Consider the following 27,806-nt stretch of genomic DNA (forward strand, 5'->3'; position numbering starts at 1 on the left):
AACCACTTGAAAGAGAAATCAATGCTCGGCTCATGTAATATTTCCATTTATAAACAGCGCTCCAAGAGGGGACAAATGTTCACAATTTGTAATGCATGCAAATCAAATGGGAATCAGACCATGTCTACAAATTCTCCTAGACTGAGTCTGACAAAGGATGGAGAGGCTCTCCTCCCCCCCCCAAATCTCTCTCCTTCTCCTCTTTGATAATTTCATTATTCCTACCTTCTATTGATTGATGTGATATGAGGGGAAGCATTCGCTCTCTGGTACACTGTAGTCTGTGTATGTAATTATACAGCTCGAATTATTACCGTCGCAACGCGGCCAGACGAGCGGGAAATATTGGTTCTTGGTGCTGCGTTATGTCAACATCTCTCGTGGCTGCCATTTTCTCTGAAGTTCTTTACCTTGAGGACAGCCTCTTGCAAGATGCAATAGACTGACAGTGTGGCAATTTCTGTTTGGTGGGGTTTTTTATTGCTTAGTGGTCAAACAATTCATGAGTGAGTTGCTTTTATTTAATATGCATACATGTACAACAGGTGCAGATATGGATTGGGTCCAGGTTGTGGAAAATTCATTGAGATGCCTACCCAGGACAAATTGTTTACCAAACGCAGGTGTATATGATTCACTTTCAACTTCTAGATCACATGTCAACTTCAGATGGCCCTTCATCATTTCAGTTAATGGTTCACATAAATACAAATGTGTACAGACAGTATACAAATGTACTCAATACGCAACCAATGAATATAAACAATATTCACTGTTGATTTGTTTCTCAACTACATAACGGTAGAAACTGATACTGCTCTCTCCAGCAATATGGCCCTGGAACCATATTTTTGCGGGCCCTTGGCCGTGATTGCTAAGCCCAGCCCCCCCCGCACTCCGGCACCGAGCTGTGCGGCAATTTCAGAACGTGCTAATAAAGCCCTGTGTAAATAGAGTTCATCTCCTCCCAACCGGGGGGCACACAGGCGATCCTTACCAAAATGAGATCGGATGAGTCTGTAGATGCCGTGTTTGGTTCTATCAGCCCCGATAAATTTAACTAGGTCTGTATGGTGACGACAAAAAAAAAAAAAAAAAAAAAAAAGAGAACAATCTTCCTACATGTAACTGCGGAAGATTTCTACCCCTATAGTGACTTATTTTCCGCGTGCTTATGGCATTTTGTGCCATTTCTCACTTGGTCAAATTACAGATCGGTTTTTGCCTTATGGAGTGCTTGGTTTTTTACATACATGTATACGTGTACGAGCACATCTGCAGCTGTGGAAATTGTAATTCAATCCGTCTTTAGCTAAAAGTGAATACTTGTTGAGGAAGATAGACAAGCATCTGAAGCAATTAATTTTTTTGTGGCTGGCTGGTTTCACTTTTTTTTAATGAATTAGCAAAAAAAGCTGCTATTTTTATGAAACACTGAAATTTGTCCAAATATTACACTGGGGAGGTACCCTTAGATGAAAACATTCCAAGATTTCAAGACACTGTAACCAGGATTAACTTTTGCATGGAAGTGCTAAATTTTCATTTGTGAAATTGCTTCAATTTGTGTAAAAGATTACAAGAAAAAAGGGAGAAACGACTACCCCTACTGTATATTGGTATGACCGGACTTCCTTTTTTATTTTCCATGTGCTAAAATTCCTGCCACTCTGACCAATTTTTGAACTTTAAAGGTGAACTGGCTCTAGAGCCTAGAAAAAGTTTCTTGATGATTGTGCCTAGATACGGTTGCTGAAAATAATTCACGTAATGCATGGATGTCTGAAAGTACATGTATATCTGGCTGACCATCCCAGTTATTTCGTGATGGATGGAGTCTTAAGAACTTAAACCGTTCTGGAATGCATAATCAGGTCCCTCTAGAGATCTCGTCCGTCTGATACATATTCCAGAAATTTGACAATATGACATTCCTGGGATAATCTGCCGGCTACAGCGCAAGCCTTGCTTGGCCCAGTTCCGCGGTGAACTCCATTTTTCCGCTGCCCTTGTTTTTTGCTGTCTGAATTTATGAGGGTTAAATGTGGCTGACTTTCCCCCAGTGCCTGAGATGGCCTTTCAGAATTGGGACATTCCTTGGGTGTACAATTTCAGTCGAGACAAATTTTGACATTTATAACAGGGAACCAGGTTTGAAGAAGAATTAGGCTAACCTTCCCAGAATAAATCACAATTTAATATTTTATAAAGTAGTCTTTTATGGAAATCATAGAGTTTAAAGTTATCACAGTTTAACGCATTGATCCAACAACTTCTAGCCAAAGGAATATGTAGGCCTATGCCAAAACCAAATCTCCTGTTGCAATGAGTTATAATAAAGAATAAGCCATTTAATGAAATCATTTCAAGTAAACTTGTAAGAAAGAAAAGAGCAATGTGGCCAGTTATCAATTTTCTTTTGATCAGAACACGAAAACTAATTGAGCCTTCACGTTTCTTTTTCAAATCTTACATTTAAGAAGTTTTATCTGATTTTGTATTTTTTCTTCAACTTTGCCATTTCATTTTGCGAAGTCTACATGTAGGATAACTTGTAACAATTTACAACACATCAAGTCAAGAAGATATATTTGGGATTTCTCTTGATTTTTTAAAATTCACAATTTAAAGCCGTAGCAAAATTGTAACTTCTCAAATATTCTATATACAGCACTGACAAAATAAGACTTCCAACAGCACAAAATTGTTAGAAGACACTGCACCAGTATTTCAGTAAGTACCGGCAGACTGTACCAGCAGGCCTACATATGGGTCTGGGTTGTTGTGAATTTTTGAAGCCAAGTGCAACAAACAAAGTTAGGAGTTAATGCTGATGCTCAGCGGGATTGCCTTTCACCTAACACATGAGAGTGTAAAGCACAGACTGAACTGCGATGATCCTGAAAGCCACTTCACACCTTTCAGCGGGTTCAGAGGAGACAAATAAAACTCTCCTGACTCTGACGTCTTCATAATGCACTCCCCAGAAGCAAAGACCTTAGACCCGGATTGTTCCACAAAATCCCTTCATTCCAAAAACTCCTTACATCGAGAACAAAACAGTTGCCCAACTTCCTAACTTGGTGGGTACACTGAAGGTGTGCAGCAGGGAACATCAACACAGTCCCCTTCTACATGTACGTGCTAATCTCTCCTTCCTACTTCTACAGTCCTTGTACAAACAGAATGTAACATTTACGGGCAGTTTAGCTCTGAAATGCTGAATTCAATAGGGAACTGGGGGCTCAAGAGTTTGGGATGAAAGGGGGAGAGGGGAAGAAAGGGGAGCTTTAGCAGGTTGCAACTCTGCTCAGAGCTTTTGTCCGGTATGCAAAGATGAGGAATTGTGCCGCTTAGAAACTACAGGAGATAAGCCGATTCTCTTCTCTCCCCTCCCTCCCATACCAACTGGTACCCACAGTACAAAGCCTACAGCGATAGAAGCTAGGTGCTCAGTTTGGGTTGCTATGTTTGTAGGACATGTACATGCCATGTACATGTTGCAGACATGTACATGTACCGCGAGGATACAAAACAAGTGGCTGTTACCCAACAAGTCAAAATATATAAAAACTGCTTTTACATACTGAGGTCGAACTTATTTTGCCCTGTAAATACGAGAAAAAAAGAACACCAAAGAAGAAGAAGAAAAAAAAGGACAGAGAAGCAAACAAACGACTCAGAATACTGTTTTAAGTCTTTTGGCCTACATGTACATCACTGTGCACATGTACATGTACATATACTGTAAGTGCAGGTTTGAAATGTTTCTCTTTCTTTTGCATTTAAGGAGCATTTACTTATGAATGATCATGAATATCGAGTTTGCTTAATAGTAAATTCATGTCTGGCTTCCAGTTAATTAATATGGCGATGAGAATTCCCTGGACTAAGCTATGAGCATTCAGCAAAGAAAAATGCTGACATACGACGTAATTAGCATCCGGTTTTAAAAATGCCTCAACTTTTTAACAGCTCAGCTGACAACAGAAACTTCAGCTGTGGTTTAGACTGCTTTCAAGCTCTTTCAACAATGCAAATTTAAACGTGCATGCAGATGTTTTGAAAAAGCTTTCCCAGCTTTTGATGCAGCGATGATAAGCTCTGTGATCTGTAGATTTAATCTAGCTCGACATGCCTGTCTAATGTGTACAATGCCAGTCTCACAAATCTATCAATCCTGAGCACGGTGTAGGTTGTACACACATGTACATGTATGTACATCCAAGTACAGGCTGTACATATTCCCACGTACATGTACGGTACTGGACATGTATGTACTGTACATGTACAGAAAGTAGGTCTCTGTAGACTCTAACATTTCTGGTTCTCCTCTCATGGGGGCGCTGTATTGATTTGACATTTGCTGGTTGCAATGGAAAATGACAAACCCATTGTCAAGATCAGTTCAGCATCATTTTCTGCCATTCCCTTGGAATGATTTCCCACAGCACGAGCCATTTTGTTCCACTTGGCTTCATGTCTGATTTTAGCGGAGACAGAAAAACGTCAAAATTTGAACTGAATTTGCTTGTTTGGTGGAATACATGTACATGTATGTGAATTACAGGTCTCAGCCGAGTCTGATGAACATTGCAAAGAACTTTGTTGGCTAAAGACTGGTGAAGTTGGCCCGATTTCACAAAGTTCTTTATTTTCTTCACTTCTGTCTTACACAGTAAAGGTGTGGAGGGTAGGCATGGAACGCCCTCACACAGGGCATGTTTTGTTACCGGTATTAATTAGATTCACATGAAGTACTATAGTGTCTACTCAAGCATATCACACAGGAACAAAGACCTGTCCTCTTTGAGGGCGCTCCACGCAGCCCCTCTATGCTTCCTTGAGTTCAGGCTTTTCTTATAACTGGCTGTGGCATCAAGTGCTGCAAATACACATGCAGAGAGAATCTTTAGTCCAAAACAAGCCACTTTCTCCAAAATATTTTTCACCATAATTTAGCAATTTTGAATTTCAAATATTATTTTTTAACCATATGTCCATTCCCCAAAACATGTACATGTAGGAAGAAACTTAAAAATTCCTTCTTCTAGGTCCAACAGCAACCAGCTTGAAACAGTGTTAGATTCACATGTAACAACTCTATAAAAACCCCAAAAGTGCAGACAATTACATGGTTTGCTGCAGCAAACATGAAAAGTAATGATGGGAAGCAATGAATCAATCAATCAATGGTACAAAAGGTGTATCAAAATGTGCAGTCATAAAAATCAGTCATTTCAACAATGAAACCCAAATGCATTATGTGACCCGTAATCTTCATCACCTCAGTGACAGTCAGTCAGTTGAAGTATGCGAAAACGACGGAAAAAGAAAGCAAAAAAGCAAAGAACTTGGTACGAGAAATTGCCATTTTGCTGGATATATGCACATGATAAACCAACCTTCTCCATTTTCAATGCAAGGCCCCTACATTCAAAAACTTTGTGCAACTTTTTCAATAATGAACTCAGCAACTGGGCCTAGCTGCAAATGCAATCCTAAGTTAAAAAGTGGAGAGTTCCATATTCACATGTATGGACAGCACTTGAGGCCCTGTGCACAACCTATGACACTTTTCCAAAAAAAGTTATGTTTTTTAAGTAGGCCTACATCTAAATAAATGCTTCACAATTTTCGTAGCTAAATTTCACTTTTTAGGACATGCTAATGTTATCATTTTCTGATGGCTGTTATAACATTTTAAGGGAAAATTAATGTCGTCCATGTATGGAAATCTTTCCAAAAAGTTTAAAATAATTCCCATTATTAAAATTCCACTGCATGATGAACATTTATGTCCACCACCAGACCACTGTCTACAAAAAAAATCCATCAATAGCTACATGAACATGGGTCTACAGTGTACGTACACGGTTTTACATTTCACTTGCAAACAGGCATGACGGGCGAAGGTCAGAAGTTCTGCCACCCAACATTTCTCACGAAACAGTTGCAGTAGCTAGCAAGTGGCAGCAATACTAACATCGAAGGAAAAGAACTTACCATGCGACAAAGTCATTGTGTGGACTCCCGACAAAAAAGAAATATAGCCTAATATTGTAGGCCGATAACTGAGGTACTTTGAACAGTAAGTCGTGCAAAAACCATTTAAAAGTATACATTCCTCTGCTATCAGAATGAATAAATACTCACCTCAAAGAGTCGCAAAAGTGAAGAAACTTCAGAATTACCACGTCTGTCTACGCTTCCATTGACGACAAAATTTGACACATGCTTAACGCTTGCATGCTCAGCGCTCGCGCTCGCTCGTAGTCTACGAGAATTCGTCCCAACATTTGCCACAAGAGGGCGCTATATCACTACTTGCCAGTTTCAGATCAGAACCACCACGCGTGCACGGGATTGAAAACTGCAAACCTCAACAAACTTCACAGCCCCGGTGCGGGAACCAAAGTCCGTCAGGCCTCTCAAACAAAACAAATTGTTGTTTGGTCTTTCAGATTTCATTTGATCTTCAGTTTTTAGTAGTTTAACCGATTAAATTTTTTCATTATCCGCCAAAAACAAATTCACCCCCCCCAAAAAAGTGAAAGTTCCCAAGTCTGCCAGCAACCATTTATCAAGTGACACCCTCCACTTTTTCTGGCCCAAGGGACGATTTCTCAAGGGCATTTTTCTCTGCTTTGGCCTCGGATGGGAGCCCCTTAGTCGATCTTGATTCATATTTACACAATCCTACTGTGTTAACAGGAGTAACCCCGCGAACGCACCCTATATGAGACCATGATGAGACAATTTACAAGTAGTAATGATAGTAGTTATGATTTCAGTACCCCTTCCAGTGCACCAATGGGGCACAATAAAACATGTAATGTCTCCCACCATGTTAAAATAGTAAATATTGCAAGATAAAGTTTGTAAATTTATCTGTTTTCCTTTTTTATTCCTGTGTGTAACAGCCAACACGCTTTGTACTCCCTTGTGCGTAGTTTTTTAATTATCAATTTTCTCTACCCCTGCACTTAATAAGGCAAATGCCCTTGGCTGAAGAATTTTGACCCTGGGTGAAAAACCTGTCTCGTGACAAGCGGAAGACTGGTTCTAACCGCAAATAATCTTTACGACTGTAGTTAGCTAGAGAACTCTGGAAACCATTCTGTGTAGCTCTTTCTCCCTTGGCCTAGAGCCCAGACCACGGCAAGCCCAAAACCACGGGGTTAGAGCCAAACCTATTTAGGGATCAGACTCTTAGCAGTACACAACGCAGTTCAGTCATGTGATGTGATGACTGGTCCGAATTGCAAAACAGAAGTAAGAAATGTCAATAAATGAGTTTATGGAGAGACGGATGTCGACATATGTGCCAAGATGATGATCGCGAATTCTAAAGTATCTGGAGATATTCCGTAAGTTGGGAGGTACCAGAGGACCATGGTATCATGGCGTTATACCGACGGATTTTCCCGCACCGTGACAAGAAAGGACGGTGGGGATTTCGACCTTGTCGTTCGCACAAAAAGGAATACAATTTCTCGTAAGTACAGTGCAATACAAAAGTCAGAAGATCTTGTTCAGTTCATCATGATTAATATTATGCCATTCCTGAAACGAAAATCTTACGTTAAGCATATAAGTATATCGTTGACATTTCTTGACCATACATGGCTGTTATTTTGTGTAACGGAGAAGGGCATAATCAGATGATGGGAGTTCAACAAAACCAAAAGAAATGTCCCAATTAAATTTTTGCCTATCACGGCCTATTCTTATTTTTATGGGGTTAGGCTGCTTTGAGAACTCAAAAGTCACTACTCCGTCATACATGTACTCTGTGTGACTTTGAGCCAACACACGGTTTACTTGGTGTTGTAACGCTATGGGGTTTTGGAATCAAATTTTTGTGGTGAAATGGTTCACAGGTGTAAGAAAGCTATGATAACAAAGTTTCAGAGCATGAGACGGAGTATTTTTGAAAAAAAAAAGCTTTTTGCACACCAATTTCTCGCTTCCACCCGATGATTGCCACTCTGTTCATGCTGTTCGTGTTTATCAGACTGTGCATGCGTCAAGCTCACCAATAACTGCGCCTGCTCTGTATCTTGGTTTGGCCATTTTCTGTGGCGAAGGATGACATCTTGTGTTGTTTTCGTCGTGGGACCATCCTGGCTGCAACTGTGACTGGTAAACACCCGTTGGGCGGGACGTGTTGATGCGCAACATGTGGCTGTGACAGATACCAAGACTTAAAAATCTCCCAGCCACTAAAAATGTTGTATTATTTTACCAAAAAATTTATTCCACAACCCCAGAGCATTACAACACCATGTAAACCGTGTTGACTCAAAGTCACTTGGAGTATGACGAAGTAGTGACTTTGAGTTCTCAAATTAGGGTGAGGCGAAACTGTCGACAGCATTTTCCCTTTGTAATATTTGCCCATTTGCAGTCAACCCTTTTTGTATCAGATGAACCCTTTTTGTATCAGGTCAACCCTTTTTGTATCAGGTGAACCCTCATTGTAATTTATTGCTGTAAATAGGAAATTCTGATATCTCAACATGCCCGGTTTCCTTTTTTTATTGCTTCTGATCAGAAATTACTGTTGGCTTATCCCGGTAGCTTTTTGATAGGTCTGGTGAGAGTTGACTTTTGATACAAGTGTATGGTAAATTTTTTGATTTCTCATTTCTAGATCACCAGAAGCGTTAGCATCATACAAAAGGTGAGTTTACTTGTTATTATGGATAGGTCTTCTAGGAAAGAGTTCCATCAACTGTACAGATATTATCCGCCACCAGAAAATGAAAACTTGTTACTTGGAAGTAACCTAGCCAGAAGTAGTAATTTGTTGCACTAGGTCCTTCAGGCTCAGACTATTACTTAGTATTTTGTAGTACTGTGTAGTGTAAGCCAATCAATATGCTTGGCGGTTAGGGTTAAAGAATTCAGGTTTTTTGGTTTTGGCTGTGGTGAGGTGGTCTTGTTTCAAGAAGTTATCAAGGATGTTTACTTGCACACTGTTATTGTACTTCTGCATGGAGCATTGGAGGTACTGGTGGACATGTGCATGTAAGCCATTCTGAATGATCGCATCGTTAGGCGATTCCAGGCTGTTTTCATCTGCAGTGTTTTTCCTTACAGAATTCATTGGCAGGCAACCGTCAAAAGTGAGCGGAAAATATTCTCCTCACATTTGATTAAGGGATGTGATTTCTCCAGGTTTTTTTTTAAATCCGTTTTTTTAGGCCTCAAGAGTTGACCCTCGTGAAGCGCGCGAATCCGTTGAGAAAATGGGGGGTGCAACATGCTAATTAAATATTCATATCGTATTCGCATGCATGCCAAAATTAATGAAAGAGTAAACTCACTTGACGCGTCAAACTTTCTCGTATGTCAGCATTATATTTACAATATACTCGTATACAATTTACTGTCCCTCACATATCCTCGTGCCTGAGAACGAGGTTTTACAAGATTGGTATATCGCGTGCATTTTATGAGTAAAATGTGAAACCTGGCACTCATATCGAGCCCAGCTGCATCGTACGTACGCACACCGCTGTGTAAACTGTACGCACACGATTTAACTGCACACACATGAGTGTACATCATGAGTGCACATGATGTACAGTTTACAACGTCAGAGACACCATGTCGCTCTCCAAGTTCTACGGGGAAATTCTCTCAAAAGGAGACTTGATAGCAAGAAAGCTAGATAAGCACGTCACCGGTAAATTTAAATGAATTTGTTTGGAAGAGCATGTCATGGTAGACGGCCTGAAAGTGCAGTTAAGCCTGAGTTTTGTTAAACCAGCAATCGCGGGAAAAGTGCTCTGCACTTTCTGCAATGATGACATCAAGTCCCATTTTGTTTTAGTGGAACACATTTTTGCAAAAACAACTGAAAAAAGTTCACATTTTTCTTAAGAGTGGACTGAGATGCTTAAACAAAATGAAATAAGAAATATTAATGTTTGATTTGTCCACAGTTGCTAAAATTACAATACAAAATTAACTTCACAAGGGGCAGTAATTTCAAAATATTTTTGCTTAAAACGTGCTCCAGAGAGGCTTAGAATGCCCCACAGAGCATCTAGACTTTAAAATTTTATGGAGCCCTTAAGCAGACCCTAGACCTCACGCTGTATTGGCTTTGCACTTCACTCTCACAGTTTCAGGGTTTTTCATGCTCGTCCAATCACATCCCTGTTGATTGGAAGTTAATCATAATAATCATAATAAATCACACTTTTTTGCTTGCGCAAAGTTGAGGGTAATACTGATGTTGCTTTGAATGTGAGCCCCACAGCGCCCTCAACAGCAAGTATGCAGATCTGATAGTGCAAAGCATCCTAGTCTCGTGACAAATGGTGCTGTTGGCCCCATGCCCAAGGAGTGTAAACCAACTGATAAGGTTGAATTACACAATTTTCCCCTTTCCTCCTGTTAAGGTTGTACCACTTTTGCGTAGAAATTGTATAATATCCCTTAATCATTGCAGTGCCCATCATGTACTAAATGAGCGCTTGACCGTGTCAATAAATGGCCGCTAGCACGTGCACTGAACCACGTCTGATAACAGTGGCATTGCTGGAGTGTCAGTGGCATGTGACAGGCAATGCAAACTCACAAAGTCAACAGCAGATAAGTTCTGGGTTGAAGAGTGTTTATTTATACAGCTGTTAATGATCAACAAGCACCTGCATATTTGATAATTGTAAATTTAATGGGTACCCCCACCTAATGCCATTAAGACCCTACCCCAAAAAGAATGTACATGTACAACAACACTGATTGGTTATGCAAGGGCTGGTCTAATGATTTATGCATGACCATCAAGGCTCATGATCTTGTGATGTTTTGTTGCCGGTAACTCCCTCTGAAAAAGAGACCATGGCAGTTGTATAAGAGTTGTTTACGCTTGTTGGAGTCGGTTACTGTTCAAGAAAATCCTTCTGCTGTCTTTTATTTCTTGAGTAAACTTCTGCTGTTTCACATCATAGTCTATCGGTTTTGTTTCTGAAATGTAAACCTGATGTACGTGAGAGAATTAATGTAGCAGTTTTCACAGGATTTCCACATTCCAAATCATGAATTTGCTCTTTTTGACTTACTTTCAGGAGTAAGTACATGTATGTTGCTACAAATCTCACCACTTTCAGTTAGACTTAAAACAGTTTTCACGGCTTTCCGTACTCAGACCGAAATTGTCTTTGAGAAATTACACGCATGTTCTCTGACTTTTGCTATCCATGTTTGAAATCTTCAGAAAACAAAACTACACATTTCCATGTGTTTCAGTCCTTTTTCGACTAAAAACAAAACCACTGTCTTAATGTAGTTTCAATAAGCTCTTCACACAATGAGTGCTGTTTCCCTTTCCAGATGTGATATTAAATTTTTGATACATATCCCACTTTATAGCCATATCTTGTTTCATGATGAATATAGTTTCAGTTCGAACTTAAAGGGTATAAAACAGATACAAAAGGTACACTTTGCATAAATTAAACTTTTGAATATCTTTATCGTAACATTTAAAATAAAACAAAGTCTGATGAAGCTTACTTTGAGTTTGGAAAATGGTTCTGCATTCTTTTCAGGTTATGCACTTGAATTCTGAGATTTTGTTTAGGTTTCAGGTGACCGATCTCTTTATGGTCAAGACAGCTGATGAATACATTTGCCAGAATTTAGGCCGCTGTCAGTGCACGTGATGGCATTTTCAGAGAAAGTGCAGATGATTAATTTACCAAAGTGCATGTGACATTCAAGGAAGTTAAACTTTACTGTCAGAGGGCAAACAGTGGGGTTTGTTTCCTTTGGATAACAATGATACATACATGTACGTGTACCCCCCCCCCCAAAAAAAAAAGCCAGGAAAAAAATGCTCAACATTTTTTCAGTTTTTCAAGGCATGCTTCAAATTAAAGCTTAGTTTGCTATCTTTCTTCTTCTTTTCAATTTTTACTGGGTTAACCATTGATTTTTGAAGATGTTTCTCTTCTAAAATGATCATTTGTAAAACTAGCAGCAAAGCCCATTGCCATTTTGGAACCTGATGGTCCCACTCCATGAGATTTCTCCGAAATTGAAGGTGACAGACTTGATTTTGGCTTTTATCCTGATGTTTTTCAAACCCTTCAGTATGTGATAGCAGAGAATAATGTCTGGGCATGTAAATTGTGATTCCGCCTAGCAGGCAGTTTGGAGCCTGCCCGGCAACCTAGGGTCTCCCTGTGGTCACACACTGACCATGCTGGTTACTGGGGTGCGGCTGGTTCAATGCCATGAATTGATCAAAGGTCACACTGCAGTACTGAAGTCCGTCATTGTTTTATTCAATACTCTTGGTGAGAAAAGCACAGCTTACACCTTATTGACTTTCCTGAGTTGCTTCTGTAGACTCCAGATTTTTTTGTGTAGATTTTTTTCTCATCTTTCCTGACTTTCCGTTGACTTTGTACATATCTTCTCTTTGGTTTTCCTGTCGGTTTCAACTAAAACACGGAAGGACTTGACTTTTGGTACTTCCTGTTTCAAATTTGGCTGGCTTGACACAAATTTTGTTTGTCTGTATCCTCACCTTTCTCCTGGAATTGTTTGTTGTCCGTCAGCCATTCACTCTTTAGTAAGTTGCTTGTGTTTATTGTAACTTTTCTGAGCACGGCAATTCACCTCGTTCAAATACTTCTGCAGTGGATGTACAGTGTAGCGGTTAAGTTCATGTAGGGTCACTTTTATTTTACCTACTGAAAAACATTTTACACTTCACAAAGTGTTTTAGAGGGTCTGATAAAACCCCCAAACCTCTCATTTATGGTTTTACAATACAAGGAATATGAGGATTTAACAATTTTGTTAGTTGCACATAAAGCAGCAATTGTCGTGGTATGCTTGAATTTTGATTTTCTCAGTTTACTGTAAATGGTATTTTTCATTACATGTACATGTCTGTCAAGCATGTCGGTGTGCAAGAGACCAAAATTTACATTCAAGCAATGTCTGTCTTGTACTCCGTAAAATGTTAGAAAAAAAAGGAGATGTGATGTATGTGTCATCGAGGACCAATTGAAACATGATGACACATCTAGGGAATCTGTGTATAAAAGTGTTGTCTCATTATGTTTGAAATGAATGAGGACCCGTCACAGCCAGTTATTCACATGTACATGTAAGCCTCTTTGAAATATTGCTTTTTTGTTTAAAGAGTTGAAAGTTTCTTCGAGGTTTTTTTTCCTTGTATAAACTCCGGGCGGGAAACAGCGCAGTGCCACCGAAAAGGTTTGCCAAATCACATGCCAGTGAATGGTTCAGATAAACCATGCACAGGCAGCAGTCACGTGAGGGGAGATTCATTGTGTGGTTAAGTCACAAGACTGTCAGTATGGGCACACAAGGATAATTGATGTGTGTGGGCGTTCGTAATGTATGTACATGTACAGTGTGCAGTGTACATGTACTGTGCATGTACATACTCGCTGTGTGCATGCAAGGAGACACTGAACTTTTCAACCCACAACTGATTGGGCAGAGGTTGTGTTAAGTGCGTTCATGTGGAACATCATGCCCTAGTATTGCTGATATTATGCCAGTCGATCGAAATGTGCTCAGAGAATTCTGAAGAACGTGCACTGGTAATTCCCTTTTCAGAAAATCTGATTACCGTTCATGCAAGTAATGGACACCCAGCAACACCATCAGTAAAGCTTGACAAAAGTTCTTTTTATTACATGTTCTGTAGCTTATTTTTTATCAGTGATCAGAGAAATGTATTCCAAAGTTGTATACATGTAAGTTTGCATTTCATGTGGCTCCACTAGAAATAGTTTTCTTTCTGAAAACAAAACTACCTTCAAAATCAAGTGTTGAATAAACAGCTTTTGAATGAAGTTAGAAAGTTAACAAAGCTGAATTACGATTGGACTTTCATGAGTTTTGAAGGGAAGTTTTGTTATAGCATTACATTTCAAAATATTTTCCCTATTCAGTATTTTGAAAGCAGTAGTTTTAATTACAGGTAGGGTATTAGGCATTGAGTTATAAACATACATGTACGACCCATGTCAGTGAGTTACCCACGTACAGTATCCTTGGTAACTTGTGCAGTTATCGTGGTACAAGACCTGAATGCAAATGCAAAATTCAAATCAGGGTCCTCTGAAGGAACTCGGCAGAAGTGTCGTTAAGCTTGTGCAAAAAACTGGGAAAATGACAAATGAGGTTTGGCAGTGTGGGAGACATTATATTGTGACAGTGTACACTTGAAGTCAAATAATTAACAGATTGAGGCTGATAGGACCCAGATTACGTGCATTTTATGAGTTAATTTATCCTCCTGTATTCCGTACATGTACGTGCACTCTCTCCACTTGTCTTGAGCTAAGTTCTGACGTGACTGATAAGATTCAAGCTGTGGAGAATTTCTGGAACAAACTGGTGGTCATCATGAGCCTGATGAGGTCAATGGAAGCAGATGATCTAAACCATGTGATGTTTAAGAGCTCTCTTGCTTGGAATGACTAAGGTCCGATACCTTAGTGTTGTAGAATTTGTCATATTTATCACTGGTTTCATTGGGACTTGTCTTCACTGGTCTCCTTTTCTACTTGTCGAGAGTCTCCTCTTTCTTGTCGTCACCTGACCTTGGCGATGAACGACACCGAAGTCAAAGTGGGGATTTCCACGTTGTGGTGAAATGTGGTCACCTCTGGCCGGTTGCACTTCCAGCACGGGCGAGGAAAAAACGAGAGTGCCGCGTCATTGCGCACAACGCTTCGTGTCTTGTGTTTCTGAGTCATGGCGGAGATGCGTTGCGTTGGCTCCGTGCCATGAAATCTTGTTACTGGTTTGTGGCTCTCTTTGATTCCTCCATGGGTGATTCACTTTTTTTGGTGAATTGGCACTCACTGGTATTAATAAATTACTTCACAAAAAAAGGTTTGTCTAATTTCAAACTTTTGTTTATAATTTGGTGTGTGCAATACACATGACTGACCATTCTTTCCTGTGTCAGTATGAGAGGAAAAAGTAACCGCTAAAATTAATTGTGTAGACATTGAAAGGGGATACAGAACATTTTAACTGCATGGCTCAGCAATATTAAAAGTACAATCTAAGTGGTACGCCAGTCAAGCTTGTTATTAAACAAAGAAGTTTGGAGAGTTGGATAAGACTCTAAAATATTGCCAAGCAGTTTCGAGGAAAAAAATCAACAAACAGAATTTAGACTGTCGTGAAGATGTTGAAGAAGTCGCAGTCGACCATCCGGAGGGAGATTTGCGATCCACCTCCGAGCAAATGGGACACATTCAAGTGCCTTATTGGAAAGTTGTCAAGGGTGGGCTTCTCAGACTTCAGGGGACAGTCAGCTGCAAATCATAATGTCTTGGACGAATGGATGCTTGAATCTATGGCGCAGGCTTGTTGCAGGTACGGCACATGCCTTGTTGGGGCCTACTATTGCAATCAAAAATCACCAACGCTGAGCCAGTTTTGGGAAAAAAATTTGCACTTACAAAGGTGATGTTTCTTGTGGTGAGCAGTGACCTGCTTAATTTGTGCCAATCTACAATGGATGTTTTTTTACAGATAAATTAAAGCTAAAGATGGAGTTCCCTTCTTTGTTTTTTCTGCAGCTGGCAAACTCCCGAGTTTGACCAAGACCAGATCAGGCTTATTGTATTCAACGAATGCGACCTGAAGGGACGCAAGCTTCTCTTTGATTCCAAAGCCATCAAGAAGAATGAAAAGAAAGTGGAGGTGAGGGGGAAACAGTGTTGTAAAATGAGTGAAAAGAAGGTTAAATAGCCAGACAGCTTCAGAAATAAATGCTTGGCAATCAAAGCATGTATACCAGCTACATTTACATGCACTTGTTATGTCATTCTAGTTCTCTTCTTCAAATTGAAACATGGTTAATATTGTTTAGAAGATAATGTTTAAAGTTGGTTTTGTTTTGGTGGTTATATGTTTACTTGTTTAACAGTCCTCACCTGCCAAGGGACAACCGCGTGTTTTTGGCCGGAAGCTTTGCAGCAACGCTGGTGGAAAGAGCCACCGTTTGGAGACCCAGCAATCGGAGACCACTGGTAGCCCAAACTCAGGGGGCGAGACGAACAGCAAATACGTAGTGAGTGTTGGACATCTTGGAAATTTAGATGAAAGGTCATAAGGTCATGTCAGCAGGGATCACATTTGTAAAGTTCTGACCATTCCAAAATTGTTTGGCAGATTTGAGTGATAAGTAAACATAGCAGGAAACCAGCTACAATCCATATGCCTTGTGCAATATTTTGGTTGGTAACCATCTTTCATATTTTAGTTAGCAACATCTGATTCTGAATAAAAATGTCACATTACTCAGTTACAAGAATTTCCCTTTTTACGTTGTAGTTTTTACGTCCAAGCCCGGATATCAAACTTCTCGGGGAAATGATGTACGGGTCAGTGGCCATGGCATACCGAGGGTCAACGATTAAAGTTCACACTATCAAATCACCTCCTGAGCTCATGCTGTCGCAGGTCTTCGTCCTACGTCCCAAAGAAAACTTGTAAGTTTGAACAATATCTCTAACCTTAGCCCTTCAGGATTTTCCTGACATTGGTTGCCTGTACCCAGCCATCCTCAGACAGAAGGCATTGGTACAGGATAATTTTTAAAGTATCCTGATTGGACAGTTTGTGTGAAAGTAATTCTGAGTAAATTACCTGGTTGTTAAAAAGTACATTTACATTTACCTTGGACATCGGTACACCCATTTGGAAGCGCGGAGCAAAGTTTTTGTTGCATGTCTCTGTCATGAGACATGTCTCTCTTAGTTTTGATTTTCTTTAAGAAAAAATGTTATTTTCCCCAGGGATCAAGATAATATCAGCCTGGCTCCTGTGGAATTGATGGTCCCACAACGCACACAGAGCCCAGCTAGGGAAACCATTGGTGAGTGATGACCAAGTGGATCACCTAGTGGAACCCATCTCTCCTTGTCGCACATAGCACAAACCACCCTATTGTGCCTCGTGCAACCCAATCAAGTAACCACTATGAAGCAACCTAATTACCCCGTCAAGGAACCACTGTCAAGTAATGATCCACCCAGTGGTACCCAGCTGTTCCCATTCCAATTAAAGTAACCCACCCTGTCATACCCAGTCAAACCCAAACTATAACCCAAGAGACAATCTAAACATTCCACCCAGCTCTCCCAACCCAAGTAACATTGAAAGCAACCTAGTTTACCATATTGTGGTTCAAGCGGTTTAATTGATCAATATAAAGCCATCATTACTGTAGTCAAACCGCATTTCATAGAGCAGTTCATTTCATCTTAACCACACATTTTGACAAAGCCGCCTTCAAGAATATCACACGATTTCACGATCTCTTCTCAACAGCCCACAGTCTGCCTGTTGCGGTTCCTCCCTCTTCACCCTATAGCAGCATTGATGAAGACAGTGGGGTTGTCTCTGGTAGGTTCAGCACTGAAATTATTTCTTTATCACACAAACTGTCACCTCACGAACACTTACTGTGGCAGAACTTCTGCACTCGTTTAAATATTGAGAAATCCTTTAAGCTCTGCAGTCCCCGAGGTCAAGCCACATGCTTTTGCAATTTACCGTAAGGAAATAACCGATAGATCATGTAATACTGAGCTCACAAGAAATAAAGATTATGGTTTTTGCCTCTAAGTCATGTGCAACTTTAACAAATGCTTTTTGGGCTGAAAGGAAGCACCCAAAATCATCAAAAGAAGCGGTGCCTTGCTCAATGTTACACTAGTCACAGTCATGTTGGAAGCTAATGCCATTGGAATGTGGATCGCTGGACGCTTATTTGTAAACAAGATCAGTCTGCGGCTTCGTGCGGGAAAAATAACCAGACTTGTGATTCATGAGTGAGTCATGGACGTTGGGGTTGAAGACGATAGGATATGGCTGGCAGGGAAATCCGTAGGATTGTGGCTGTTAATTGCTGCTTATTTTGGGGGAGATGTGTATCGTCGGATGATTAATAAACTTGATGGATGTGTCATTTCCCCCAACACCTCTGCACGAAAAAGAGGGAAAAGTAAAAAAAATTTCCAGAAGATAAGACACGCTGTCGGAATATCTTTCTTACTGAACCTTATATAATTTTGTGAAGTACGTTTTGCCATCCAAATTTTACCTTATATGCCGCTAATCCATAGGCACTTTTTAATGTTTTCTTTCGACAGTTCAAAGAATGTAGAGAACAGTTGAGAAAAAAGTTTCATTTTTAAATAATGTTTTGATTGATTTGCAAATTCTGACCATGTTGTCATCTATACTGAGCCTTCAACTTTGACCTTTTGACCTGCAGGATCCAGCAGTAGTTTCTTGACCCCGTTTCCCTCGCCAGGAAGCAGCGTCTCCAGCAGCCAGTCTAACAGCTTTCATCGGCGTTGGATGCGCAATCAAGTCACCAGTATGGAGCATGGAGTGCGGCGGAAGTCATCACTTGAGACACTGTTGGTGGACGAGGTACGTAGAGCCGCACTTTTCCAACGTTCTGGGAAGCATTTGAACTCAGGTAACCCTCTTTAGAGTGAAGGCTTCAAAACACTTCAACTTTTACATGAACACATTTGTCAATAGTAATTTTAGTAGAGACCCCTTTAGACTATCACAAGACCAACACAAGACCCCTAGTCTTGAAGTCATGCCTTCAAATCCCTCTGTACGAGAGAATGTGAAGGCTCTTGGTAGAGTTGTTCAATGAAAACTGGAAGACTTGAGGCTAAATGTCCAGCCGTTCATATATTTGCTTTATTTGATATTTTTTTTCCTGTCTCGTCATTTTTGTCAGCCCATGAACAGAAGACGACATCCGAAGATTGGGCTGGGTGTGGTTATCTCCCTGCCTGAGGAGGCGGACCAATATCGCAGTAGACACTTCCAGACGTTCTTCTTCTCTCACTTCACACTGTTTGAGGGCCACTTTCACCGTCTTACGCTGGCCGTGGAGAAGGCGTTGACCTACCAGAGGAGGATGTTTATTACACCCATCATGGACGTAAGAGAGTGAAGAAAATGTCTAAATTATTTCTTCAGCAGAACTTAACCTTAATGCTGTCGGTACTTTGTAGCCCGAATCCTCCAAAAGTCTCCCCGGTCTTAAACCACATGCGCATTCCTGCTATTTGAACCTGCAAGAACCATCAAGCTCCAGGTTAATGAACAGTGTTTGGGTTCTGTCTTCCTCAGTCCTGCAAAGTTCCCCAAAACCTGGTGGATTTTGAAGGATGTGAGAAGATTATGGTTAAAGGGACTCCTTGTTTCAATAAGAGAGAAGGTTGTTCATTGCTCAAAGGACTTTTACAGCACATAGTCAAAGATTGGCTCATTTACACCAATGCCTTGCAAGGCTCTGAATCAATCAAGGACGCTCAGTTTAATGTGTCAGAAGATGATGTTGGTCTTTTTACACCTTTCAAAAGAAAGTCTTTTGCCTCTGCATTCTGTAGGCCCTTGATGAGTTTCGTTCAGTCGTCTATTCCTTGTACTGTGCTCCCCGCATCCAACGGCCCATTTGGCTCAACATGATGACCTATCAGATGCAACGAGGTCACCTGTGTGAGCACCTGATGCACGAGATTGTAGCTGAGCTGGAATCCCACAACAACAAGCTGACAAACTTGTAAGCCACTCTCGCAACCCCTCACCAGTGTAACTTGAGTGTAACCTTAGTGTAACCCCATTTTAACTTCAGTGTAATCCTAGTGTAACTTCATTGAAGTCTTGGCATAACCTTAGTGTAAGCTTGCTCTAACCTTAGGGTAATACCAATTTCATTGTAGTGTCACATCAGTGTAACCTTGGTGTAATCAAGTGTGTAAGAGTAATGCTCCACTTGTGTTTTTTTTCTCCCCTAGTTTCTTCAGTCGTCTGTTGACAGCCGTGCTCATGCACCATCTGGCCTGGGTGCCCACGGTGGTACCGGCCGAAGCCACGCCAAGCCGAGCCTACTTGGACAAGCACTCCTCAACTCTGGTAAGTCAATCGGCACGCTCTCACAGTAGCACGGCAATTTGGGCCAGGTTACCCCTTGAGGGCTCACTGTGAGAAACCTACACGAATAGGCCGACATCACGGATATCTTTATTTGAGAAAATGTGGCGCCGTCAAAAATGATTCTGCTTTCCCAATAGTGATTAGTTTCTTTCTCAGCATTGATCGTTAAGCCAACTTGAGCACATGGTAATATCTGAGTTTGGACGAGGTCACTGGGGCAGAAAAACAGCATGTCACAGACGGTTGTCTTACCCTGTCTCTACATGATGTTGACTTCCAGATCCCCATTCAGCCACGCGATACCTATCAGGATTAATTGATGTTATTCGTTGTAACAGTTCTGACTTTTTATCTCCCTTTCAGTTGGACATGCTCGCCAAGTCACATCCGTACAACCCACTTTGGGCTCAGCTCGGGTAAGTCTCAGTGCAGGTGAAGGGGATAAAGTTAGTAATCCATCACTCATCGAGTGTTTAACCTTTTCGCTGCCCAGGTGTCAGACACCTTTTGCATCAAACAAAAACTATCTTCTCGGTTATCTTGAAGGGTGCACGGCGAATATAGTGTGAGGTTTTCATTAGAAATGTCTGAATGATTTATCAATGTCGCAGCCTGTCAAGGAACCTCTCCGTCAAGCCATGCTTATCAAATTTGCTTGAGCTGTCAATCGGCCAGCACTGCTTCAAGCCAGGAAATTGGACAATTACCAATACAGCTCAGCTTTCTCACATGGAGTGGAATCTTAATCAATGCTGACAGTGTTTGGTTGATCGATATTTTTTCTTGACATGTTGGCTCACATTTTCCTCCCAGGGACATCTATGGGGCTATCGGCTTCCCCGTGAAGGTCGCCAAGACGATTGTGGTTGGTCGCCGTGCCGACGTGGTCTGCCGCCTCCTGTACATCCTCAGCTACTTCATCCGCTGCAGTGAGGTTCATGAGATGCCCGAACAGCGGGAGAAGATCTACATGGAATACGAGGATACTTGGGAGCTGGAACGGATTGATCCAATCAAAGAGAGTGCAGAAGGAGCCCAGGCCATTCCCAGAACGGAGGGGATGTTGTTCTCTGATTCAGCTGATAGTGGGCTGGAGAGCTCATGTGAGAGACTGCTCGAGTCTGAGGAGAGAGTGGACCCTGGAGCTGTTCTGAGCACAGAGGGAGGAACTGGAAAGTGCACCAATAGAGCAGACACTGATGAAGTTTTGCCAGCAGATGCACCCACATTGGCTTGTACAAGCAAACAGCCGTTGCCTGCCAAGGAAGAAGAGAATGCCAAGACCAATTTGGAGGAGGATACACAAAGTGCAGAGCAGTTTAAAAACCCGTCAGAAAGTTTGCCCGATTGGTGGCAAGGAGGAAGTGCCCTCGGGTCAAAGTTCAGAGGCCAAGGGCTGCTTGGGCAGGATGCCATACGAAGTCTTTCTACTGGGAACTTGAACGACACACTGCCTGATGGTCTATCCGGAAATCTCAACAGGTCAGCTTCTGGAGGACTGTATCCCGATCTGCAGGCGATCATGTCAGCCACTTCCGAAGAGGCCATCAGAAATGGAGATATCAGTTTTCGCATTTCACGGCCTCCTCAAGTTGGAGAGAAGAAACCACTGCCGTCAGTCCTACTGAATGATACGGATGTGCTTTTGCCAAAACGGGAGCGTGTCGTTGCCGTCGGGAGAGGCGTTTCAACTGAAAGCCAAGATGCTTCCTCCGAATATCTCCCCATACGTCCCAAGACTTTCAATGAGGCATTCTTGGACTCAAAACGAGAGCATGTAGTGGCCGTCGGCCGGTCAAGTGTGCAGGTTGAGAAGCAAGCTGGACTCATTTCCGTCCACAATCGTCCAGAATTGGCGACGAAGGTAAACCTTGATGATCCATCGCACTTAAAGAGTCGGGCTGGCCATGATAGAACTCCAAAATCACCTCCTGAAGACTCTCGCACTCCTCAGGAATCAGCCAAGACGCCAACCCCGACCACTATAAACCTGTACCCAACCGTGGATCTGGGTAACCTGAGTGTGGACACCACGCCCGTGCCTTCCAACGACAACACAGACTCTGAGAGTCTGGATGGGACGCCCCCGGTACCGCGCCGGAACAAACGTTTTCCACTTACCAGCCCGCTCGCCCATGCCTATCAGGAAGCCGTGATGGCAAAAGAATCGAAGACTGAAGCCTCTTCCGAAGACACAAATGCAAATGACCTCAGTGCAAAAACACCGACCAATGACGGTGCACCGGACACAAGATGGTCGCAGACACTTCCACTCGGGCACCCACTCTCTGGTAATAGTTCTGAAGCAGAGTGCGCATGTCCGGCTGTTACACACCATCCAACGCCCCCACGCAAGCTTGCGATTAGCCAAGCCCCTTTCAGTGAAGGGCCAGGTAGTAGAGGGCAGCAGAAGACCCCAGTTCGGCACCAATCAAGCCACGAGATGTGGTCGCCCATCCGAAAGTACCAGAGATGTTTCTCCGCTGGGTCTAGCACTTCGTCAGGTTACAGCGACACGACACCAACAGATCATGAAGAACTCCCAATTGCTTTGTAAGTCTCCAAATTGAATTTGTTGTTTGACAATATATGCATCAGTTGATGAGAATTTGTTTCTATTTTTAATCCGAAACATCATAAGACAGAGTGTTGATTTCAGGGGTTCTTTGTCTTATCGTCTCCAGTTCGGAACCGCTCACTCCGGAAACAGACCCCGGCGAAAGTTACGTGGACAACTTTGGCCGATCCCTTCTGGGTGGTTACTCCCAGACCTACATGCCAGACATGGCCCTGCATGGGGTGCCTGAGCTGGACCGTAAGCAGGTGCTGTCGGACCTGGTCCTGTCCTCGCAGGTAACAACCAGAACGGAGATGTATCCGTAGCAGTGAAAATGTCCAAAGGGGATGTGTTCACCAGAGCCATAATTTAGTCGGACAGAGCGTAGTTGATAAGGCTTTTTTCATGGAGTAAGGGCCTAACTTTAAAATATGGCAAAACTTGGCTGAAAATGGGTAACCAAGCAAAGTGTCTTATGATGTATGATTCTGGTGACAGGTATTCGGCATATGGATTTGCTAATCAGAACTTCCGCTTAGCAGCTTGGTGAAATGAATAACAGGGACTAGTCTATTCTCTATTAGCAAAAACCAACCTTGAATGAGCTGAGAACATCTTAGCTAAGCCAGTATTTTCAACGCTCAGCAAATGTTGATCATGTCTGTGATTTTGGCCCCAGATGGTACACACATTCACATCTCATCGATGTTTGTGTCCAACAGCACTCAGTCCTAGATGAGGACATCTCCGAAGCCGTCTGCATCGTGGCCGACACAGACAGCTGGACGGTGGAACTTCTCTCCAGCAAGAGGGGAAGTCCATCTCAGGACCGGGCCATCTCCTTGGAGGTTACCGTCGCAGATTGCATCGGGGACTTGCTGGAGTCTGTGGAGAACATGTGCCATCTGAGAATGCCCTCAGATTTTGTAAGTCACAGATGCCTCCTTTTCCCTCAGAAGCCTACAACCGGGCGGCCTTCTCTTTTGCGTTGTCCTTCAAAAACTTTGCCTTATTTTTATGACAGGCTAAATGCTAATGATTTCTTGAAATTGAGTGACATTCCTCAATAATTGCATGAAGCTTCCCGAATCTTTATCAGTGTCCTCAACCTAGGTTATGAAAATTATTTTCTCTTATAAAGTAGTTCGTATCAGTATGTGTTCACAGACGACATATTTGGCCAGTTCATCTCAATTTCAAGATGTACCAGTCTATGGATCTAAATGAATATGCAAACCTGATTCTTATGTAATATTCATGTCATGAATTATTCATATTTTGGTCTTATAGTGCCTTATGCATCTGGAGGATCAGCTGCAAGAAGTGTACTTCAAGAGCACAGCTCTGGCGACCTACCTGGATCAGAACCCTCGGGCTGGTCCCAAGGAACTGACAGGAATCCTAGGATTGGATTCGTCTGATCTGCCTCTGCTACTGAGCGTGGTCAGCGTCCACTCACCCAACGTCATCCGGAGTGCGCTGCGGGATTTGTATGAGATCAGACTGGATGGCGGCAAGGCCAAGCTGAGTGATAGCAGTCTGTGAGCGAGGGGCCTGGAACCAGACTCGTGAGCACCGCTGCAGTGGTGCATCATGGGATTGATAGCAAGGCATTTGGTTTCAAAATTGTTTTACCTGACCCTGTACTGAAAGAAAGCTGTCTCCAATAACTGTAGGTCGAATGGGCGAAAACTGGAACCTGGACTCTTAAACTACTGCTCCAATGCATCGTGGTATTGACGCCGTGCCAGTTGTTTCAATAGCTGGTAATCAGAGTTTGGAACTGAAGTCAGTTTGGTTCCTGTGACAAGGGAAATGGTTTTCAGGTTATTTATATATTTTCAATAATAATGATAAGTCTACCACATGAAGCAAAAACAAGAATAAAGAACTAAGTCTCCTAAAATGCAGACAGGAAATGACCGGGAACTTTTGTTTATCTTTTAAAGGGATATTTTTATCAGCCTGCCGTAAACTTTGATTGAAGGAGGAAGTTGATTAGCAAAACTTTCTTCAGAAACTTGTTTTTTTAATACCCAGAAATTAGCCATTATAGACCGATTGTGCCCGCTAAGTCACATGACCTATAGTATAGCAAAGCAAAGTGTGTCACAAGTATTATTTAATAAAAATAAAGCCGCCAGTCAGTACTATTTACAAACTGCAGATTTGTTGGGTAGTATCATAAATTGGCTTTATTTTTGGGTAAAGATTACTCAAAAACACACTTTGCTGTGGGATTTGTTGATGTTTGATACCCACCATAGGTCATGTGACTTGGCGAGTGCAGTCAATTTGTTAATTTGTCTCAATGACAGCAACACGTTGGAGCTGTTTCGGGAAGCATTGTCAAACTTGAAATCTTTGTTGGGATAAGTGTAAAGTCCTAATAGGCATGAGCAGTTTTTCCCAAGATCATGGCCAGTTTGAGGAGTTATCCCCAAAATGTTCTGGTATTTAGACACAGTCTGTTTCCATAGAAAATGGCACGTTCCCCCCTTAAGATAGGCATTTCTCCCAAGGTCATGTTCAAACCATTTCTGCTTTTCAGAGACTTTTTTCAACGGAATTTGGATGTCGTTTTGTCATCAAGAAATGGCATTAACCACTTTAAGAAGTCGGTTCATTTCGTTTTCTCCATGTGGATTTCTGTACAGCCGTTGTAAAGTTGGAACAAAGCAAATATAAAAAATGGATCTACAGAATTTGTGAAAGAAGAATAGCAACATTGCACCCTGAAATAGAAGTGAGACTTTAGACAACTGTTTTATGGGGGAGGTGTGATGTAGATGTAAAGAAAATGTCATGCTGCAATTGAAGATAAAAATGCAAAATTCAAATGTATATTTGTGGATAAAAGTTATTTATGTGTATGCTTGAGCAGGTCGGTATTAATAATTTCCTCATTAATTTGCAGGTTGTTGATCGTCTTTTAAGAGAGTAAAAGCGAAGAAACGCTTCTCTCATAATCAAAATTTTCCGACTCTCAAGCTGCTCAAAGACAAATCACTGAACTTTTATTTGTACTTAGTTCTCTTTTTTTTTTGTTTTTATTGTTTTGAAATTGTGTAATTATTGATAAATGTGAACACAGCTGGCTGCCGGTTCATTTTGTATGATCTCAAAAATTGTTTATCCTAATTTTTTTTTCCTCATTTAATTGGGTCCTTAAACATTAGAAGGAAATTGATGGGTGAATTGTGTGGAAAGTGTTAAATGTGTGTGCACTTCATTTTTGAGAAAATCTGTGCACCGTGTGGGCCAAAAAGCACCATAGTAAGTTTGAACTTTTGACCATACAAGATTTTGTTGATGGCTACTAACATTTTGTGTTAAAATGGGGTTAGAGATGGGTCAGAAGAATGGGCAGATCAGAAAATGATATCAATCCTCAGCATCTGAACTTTGAAATGTTCGCCATCATTATGTTTCCGCATAGTATGATTGATAAATAACTTTGTGCCCCTTAAGTTCCTGGAGTAATTTTGTAGCAACTAATTTATAACATCAAACATTATTATGTATATCAGATTGCCTGTGATCATGATTTGAAAAAATGAATAAAATATTCAATATCAGACATTTGTGTGAGCTGAAACAATATTCGATTATCGAATATTTGAATATTATTTTTAGAATTTGAATATTCGAATGCAAAATTCATGAAAAGGAAAGGAAATTTTTTTGTTTTTTAAATGAGAAAAATTGCACATGGAGGCTTGAGTCAAGCAGATTCAAATGCAAAGCGACAGAAATTTTACAAAATTATTCATTAAACCATTTGAAAGGAATAGAAATTTACAATAGAGCAAGAAGTCTTGTTCATCTCAGGAGACAGTGTTGGAAGTGAGAAGCTATTACGTTGATCATAATGTACAACTGAGTACATTATTGCAACTGATTTTGTACACGGTTTGTTCAACAATCTGCCGGTCGCACAACTCAATATTCAGAAATTCGATCAAATTGAAGGTCAAACATTCGAATAGTGAATTATTTGACCTGACTCCGCCCTATAACTGATACTTTCATTTAGGCAGTTGCTGTTCTGAAAATATCACATGGTGCTTTGCCTCTAGCAAAGCTCTTGAGTCATTGACTTTAGTAAGAGAAATGGAAACACTCGAAAACATTCAAACATTTCGTTTTTTCCTCAAATTTATTTTTTCATAACAAGTGCCAATGCTTTCATGGCTATGGAGAAAAAGCAACAAAATTTCAAAACCTCTAATCGGTGACGATGCCAGCATGCAAAGTGTGGCTGTTCTCTTTTCATTCGGGCAGTAAGTCAATTTGGCAGGAAGTCACTCGGAAAGAACGAGAACAGTTGAAGTTTTGGTTGCCAATCATTGGTTGGCTGTAGTCCAGAATAAATACATGCATACATGTACATAGCTCTCATTAACGTAATGAAACTCCGAAGTTTAGTGCTCAAGAAAAAAGCAAAATAGGTCTTATTTTAGGCTACATGTATATCTATACATAGTATTGTGACAGGTGTTATTTGTACATATGCGCATTGCCATTGTGCACATTCAGCTGAAATATAGTCAGGTTCACTACATGCTTGTTGAGTGGAAGAGCCAATGTCACAAGGCACCATTCTCTGTCATCAGTTATGCACACTGGTGGGCCATGATGTACTGTACCTACATTAAAAGTTCAAAATCAGCCCGTCTTCTGTCTGTACCAGGGACAAAAACACACACCAGTCTGGAACCACACTGTCTATACTTCAAGCTAGAATTTAGAAATTAATTTGTAGGATTCGTCAATTAGCTGTGACCTAGTAATCTAGCAAAAGAATTTTATTTACCGTCAGGCAATTTCAATTTTTGACGTGGCGAATAGACACAAAATATTGGTTTTCCAGCTTGCTCTTGCAATGGTGAAAATGACGGTTGGCAATACCAACCCAAATAAATATTAACAAGACAGTCTGGACAAGATTTGACTTGTGGCTTGAGAACAGTCATTCGTACATGACCCTTACACCAAAGAATCTCTTTATTTAGTTTAACTCATTCCATACAGTAACCCTAATGAGTATATACATGTATACATGTAAAGTTTAAAAAAAAAAGAAACCTTTTTTTTCAAATAAAGATATCTGCGGGTACATGTACCAACCTCAGTGTAATACAACAGCATTGCAACAACTCTTCAAGATGAGCGACACTGGTTGCCTGATTCCTCTTTGGTCAAACTGTCCAATTAGAATGAGGCAGGCCCTAAATTCAACCACTCAGAC

General features: G+C 41.2%; 2 protein-coding genes across 2 annotated transcripts in view; one reads left to right on the forward strand and one right to left on the reverse strand.

Annotated features, from left to right (window-relative positions):
• LOC110977558 (zinc finger MIZ domain-containing protein 1-like) overlaps positions 1 to 6,284 on the reverse strand; it is a 167,473-nt gene extending 161,189 nt beyond the window's left edge. Inside the window, exon 1 of the mRNA XM_022231790.2 lies at positions 6,157 to 6,284. The gene's annotated coding sequence lies outside the window, so the exon portion shown is untranslated. The remainder of the gene's footprint in view (positions 1 to 6,156) is intronic.
• A 945-nt stretch (positions 6,285 to 7,229) lies between these two features.
• On the forward strand, positions 7,230 to 26,135 carry LOC110977572 (folliculin-interacting protein 2-like). Its single transcript, XM_022231811.2, has 16 exons — positions 7,230 to 7,498; positions 8,657 to 8,686; positions 15,603 to 15,726; positions 15,953 to 16,096; positions 16,360 to 16,517; positions 16,824 to 16,903; positions 17,359 to 17,433; positions 18,308 to 18,468; positions 18,794 to 19,000; positions 19,452 to 19,624; positions 19,860 to 19,977; positions 20,362 to 20,414; positions 20,812 to 22,551; positions 22,683 to 22,851; positions 23,278 to 23,481; positions 23,846 to 26,135. The coding sequence occupies exons 1-16, from the start codon at positions 7,404 to 7,406 to the stop codon at positions 24,098 to 24,100; spliced, it is 3,786 nt and encodes a 1,261-aa protein (XP_022087503.2). The 5' UTR covers positions 7,230 to 7,403; the 3' UTR covers positions 24,101 to 26,135.
• Positions 26,136 to 27,806: the final 1,671 nt, after the last annotated feature.

This window comes from Acanthaster planci, linkage group LG19 (assembly GCF_054643075.1).
Source record: "Acanthaster planci isolate LZ-2023a linkage group LG19, COTS_SCS, whole genome shotgun sequence".
NCBI lineage: Eukaryota > Metazoa > Echinodermata > Asteroidea > Valvatida > Acanthasteridae > Acanthaster > Acanthaster planci.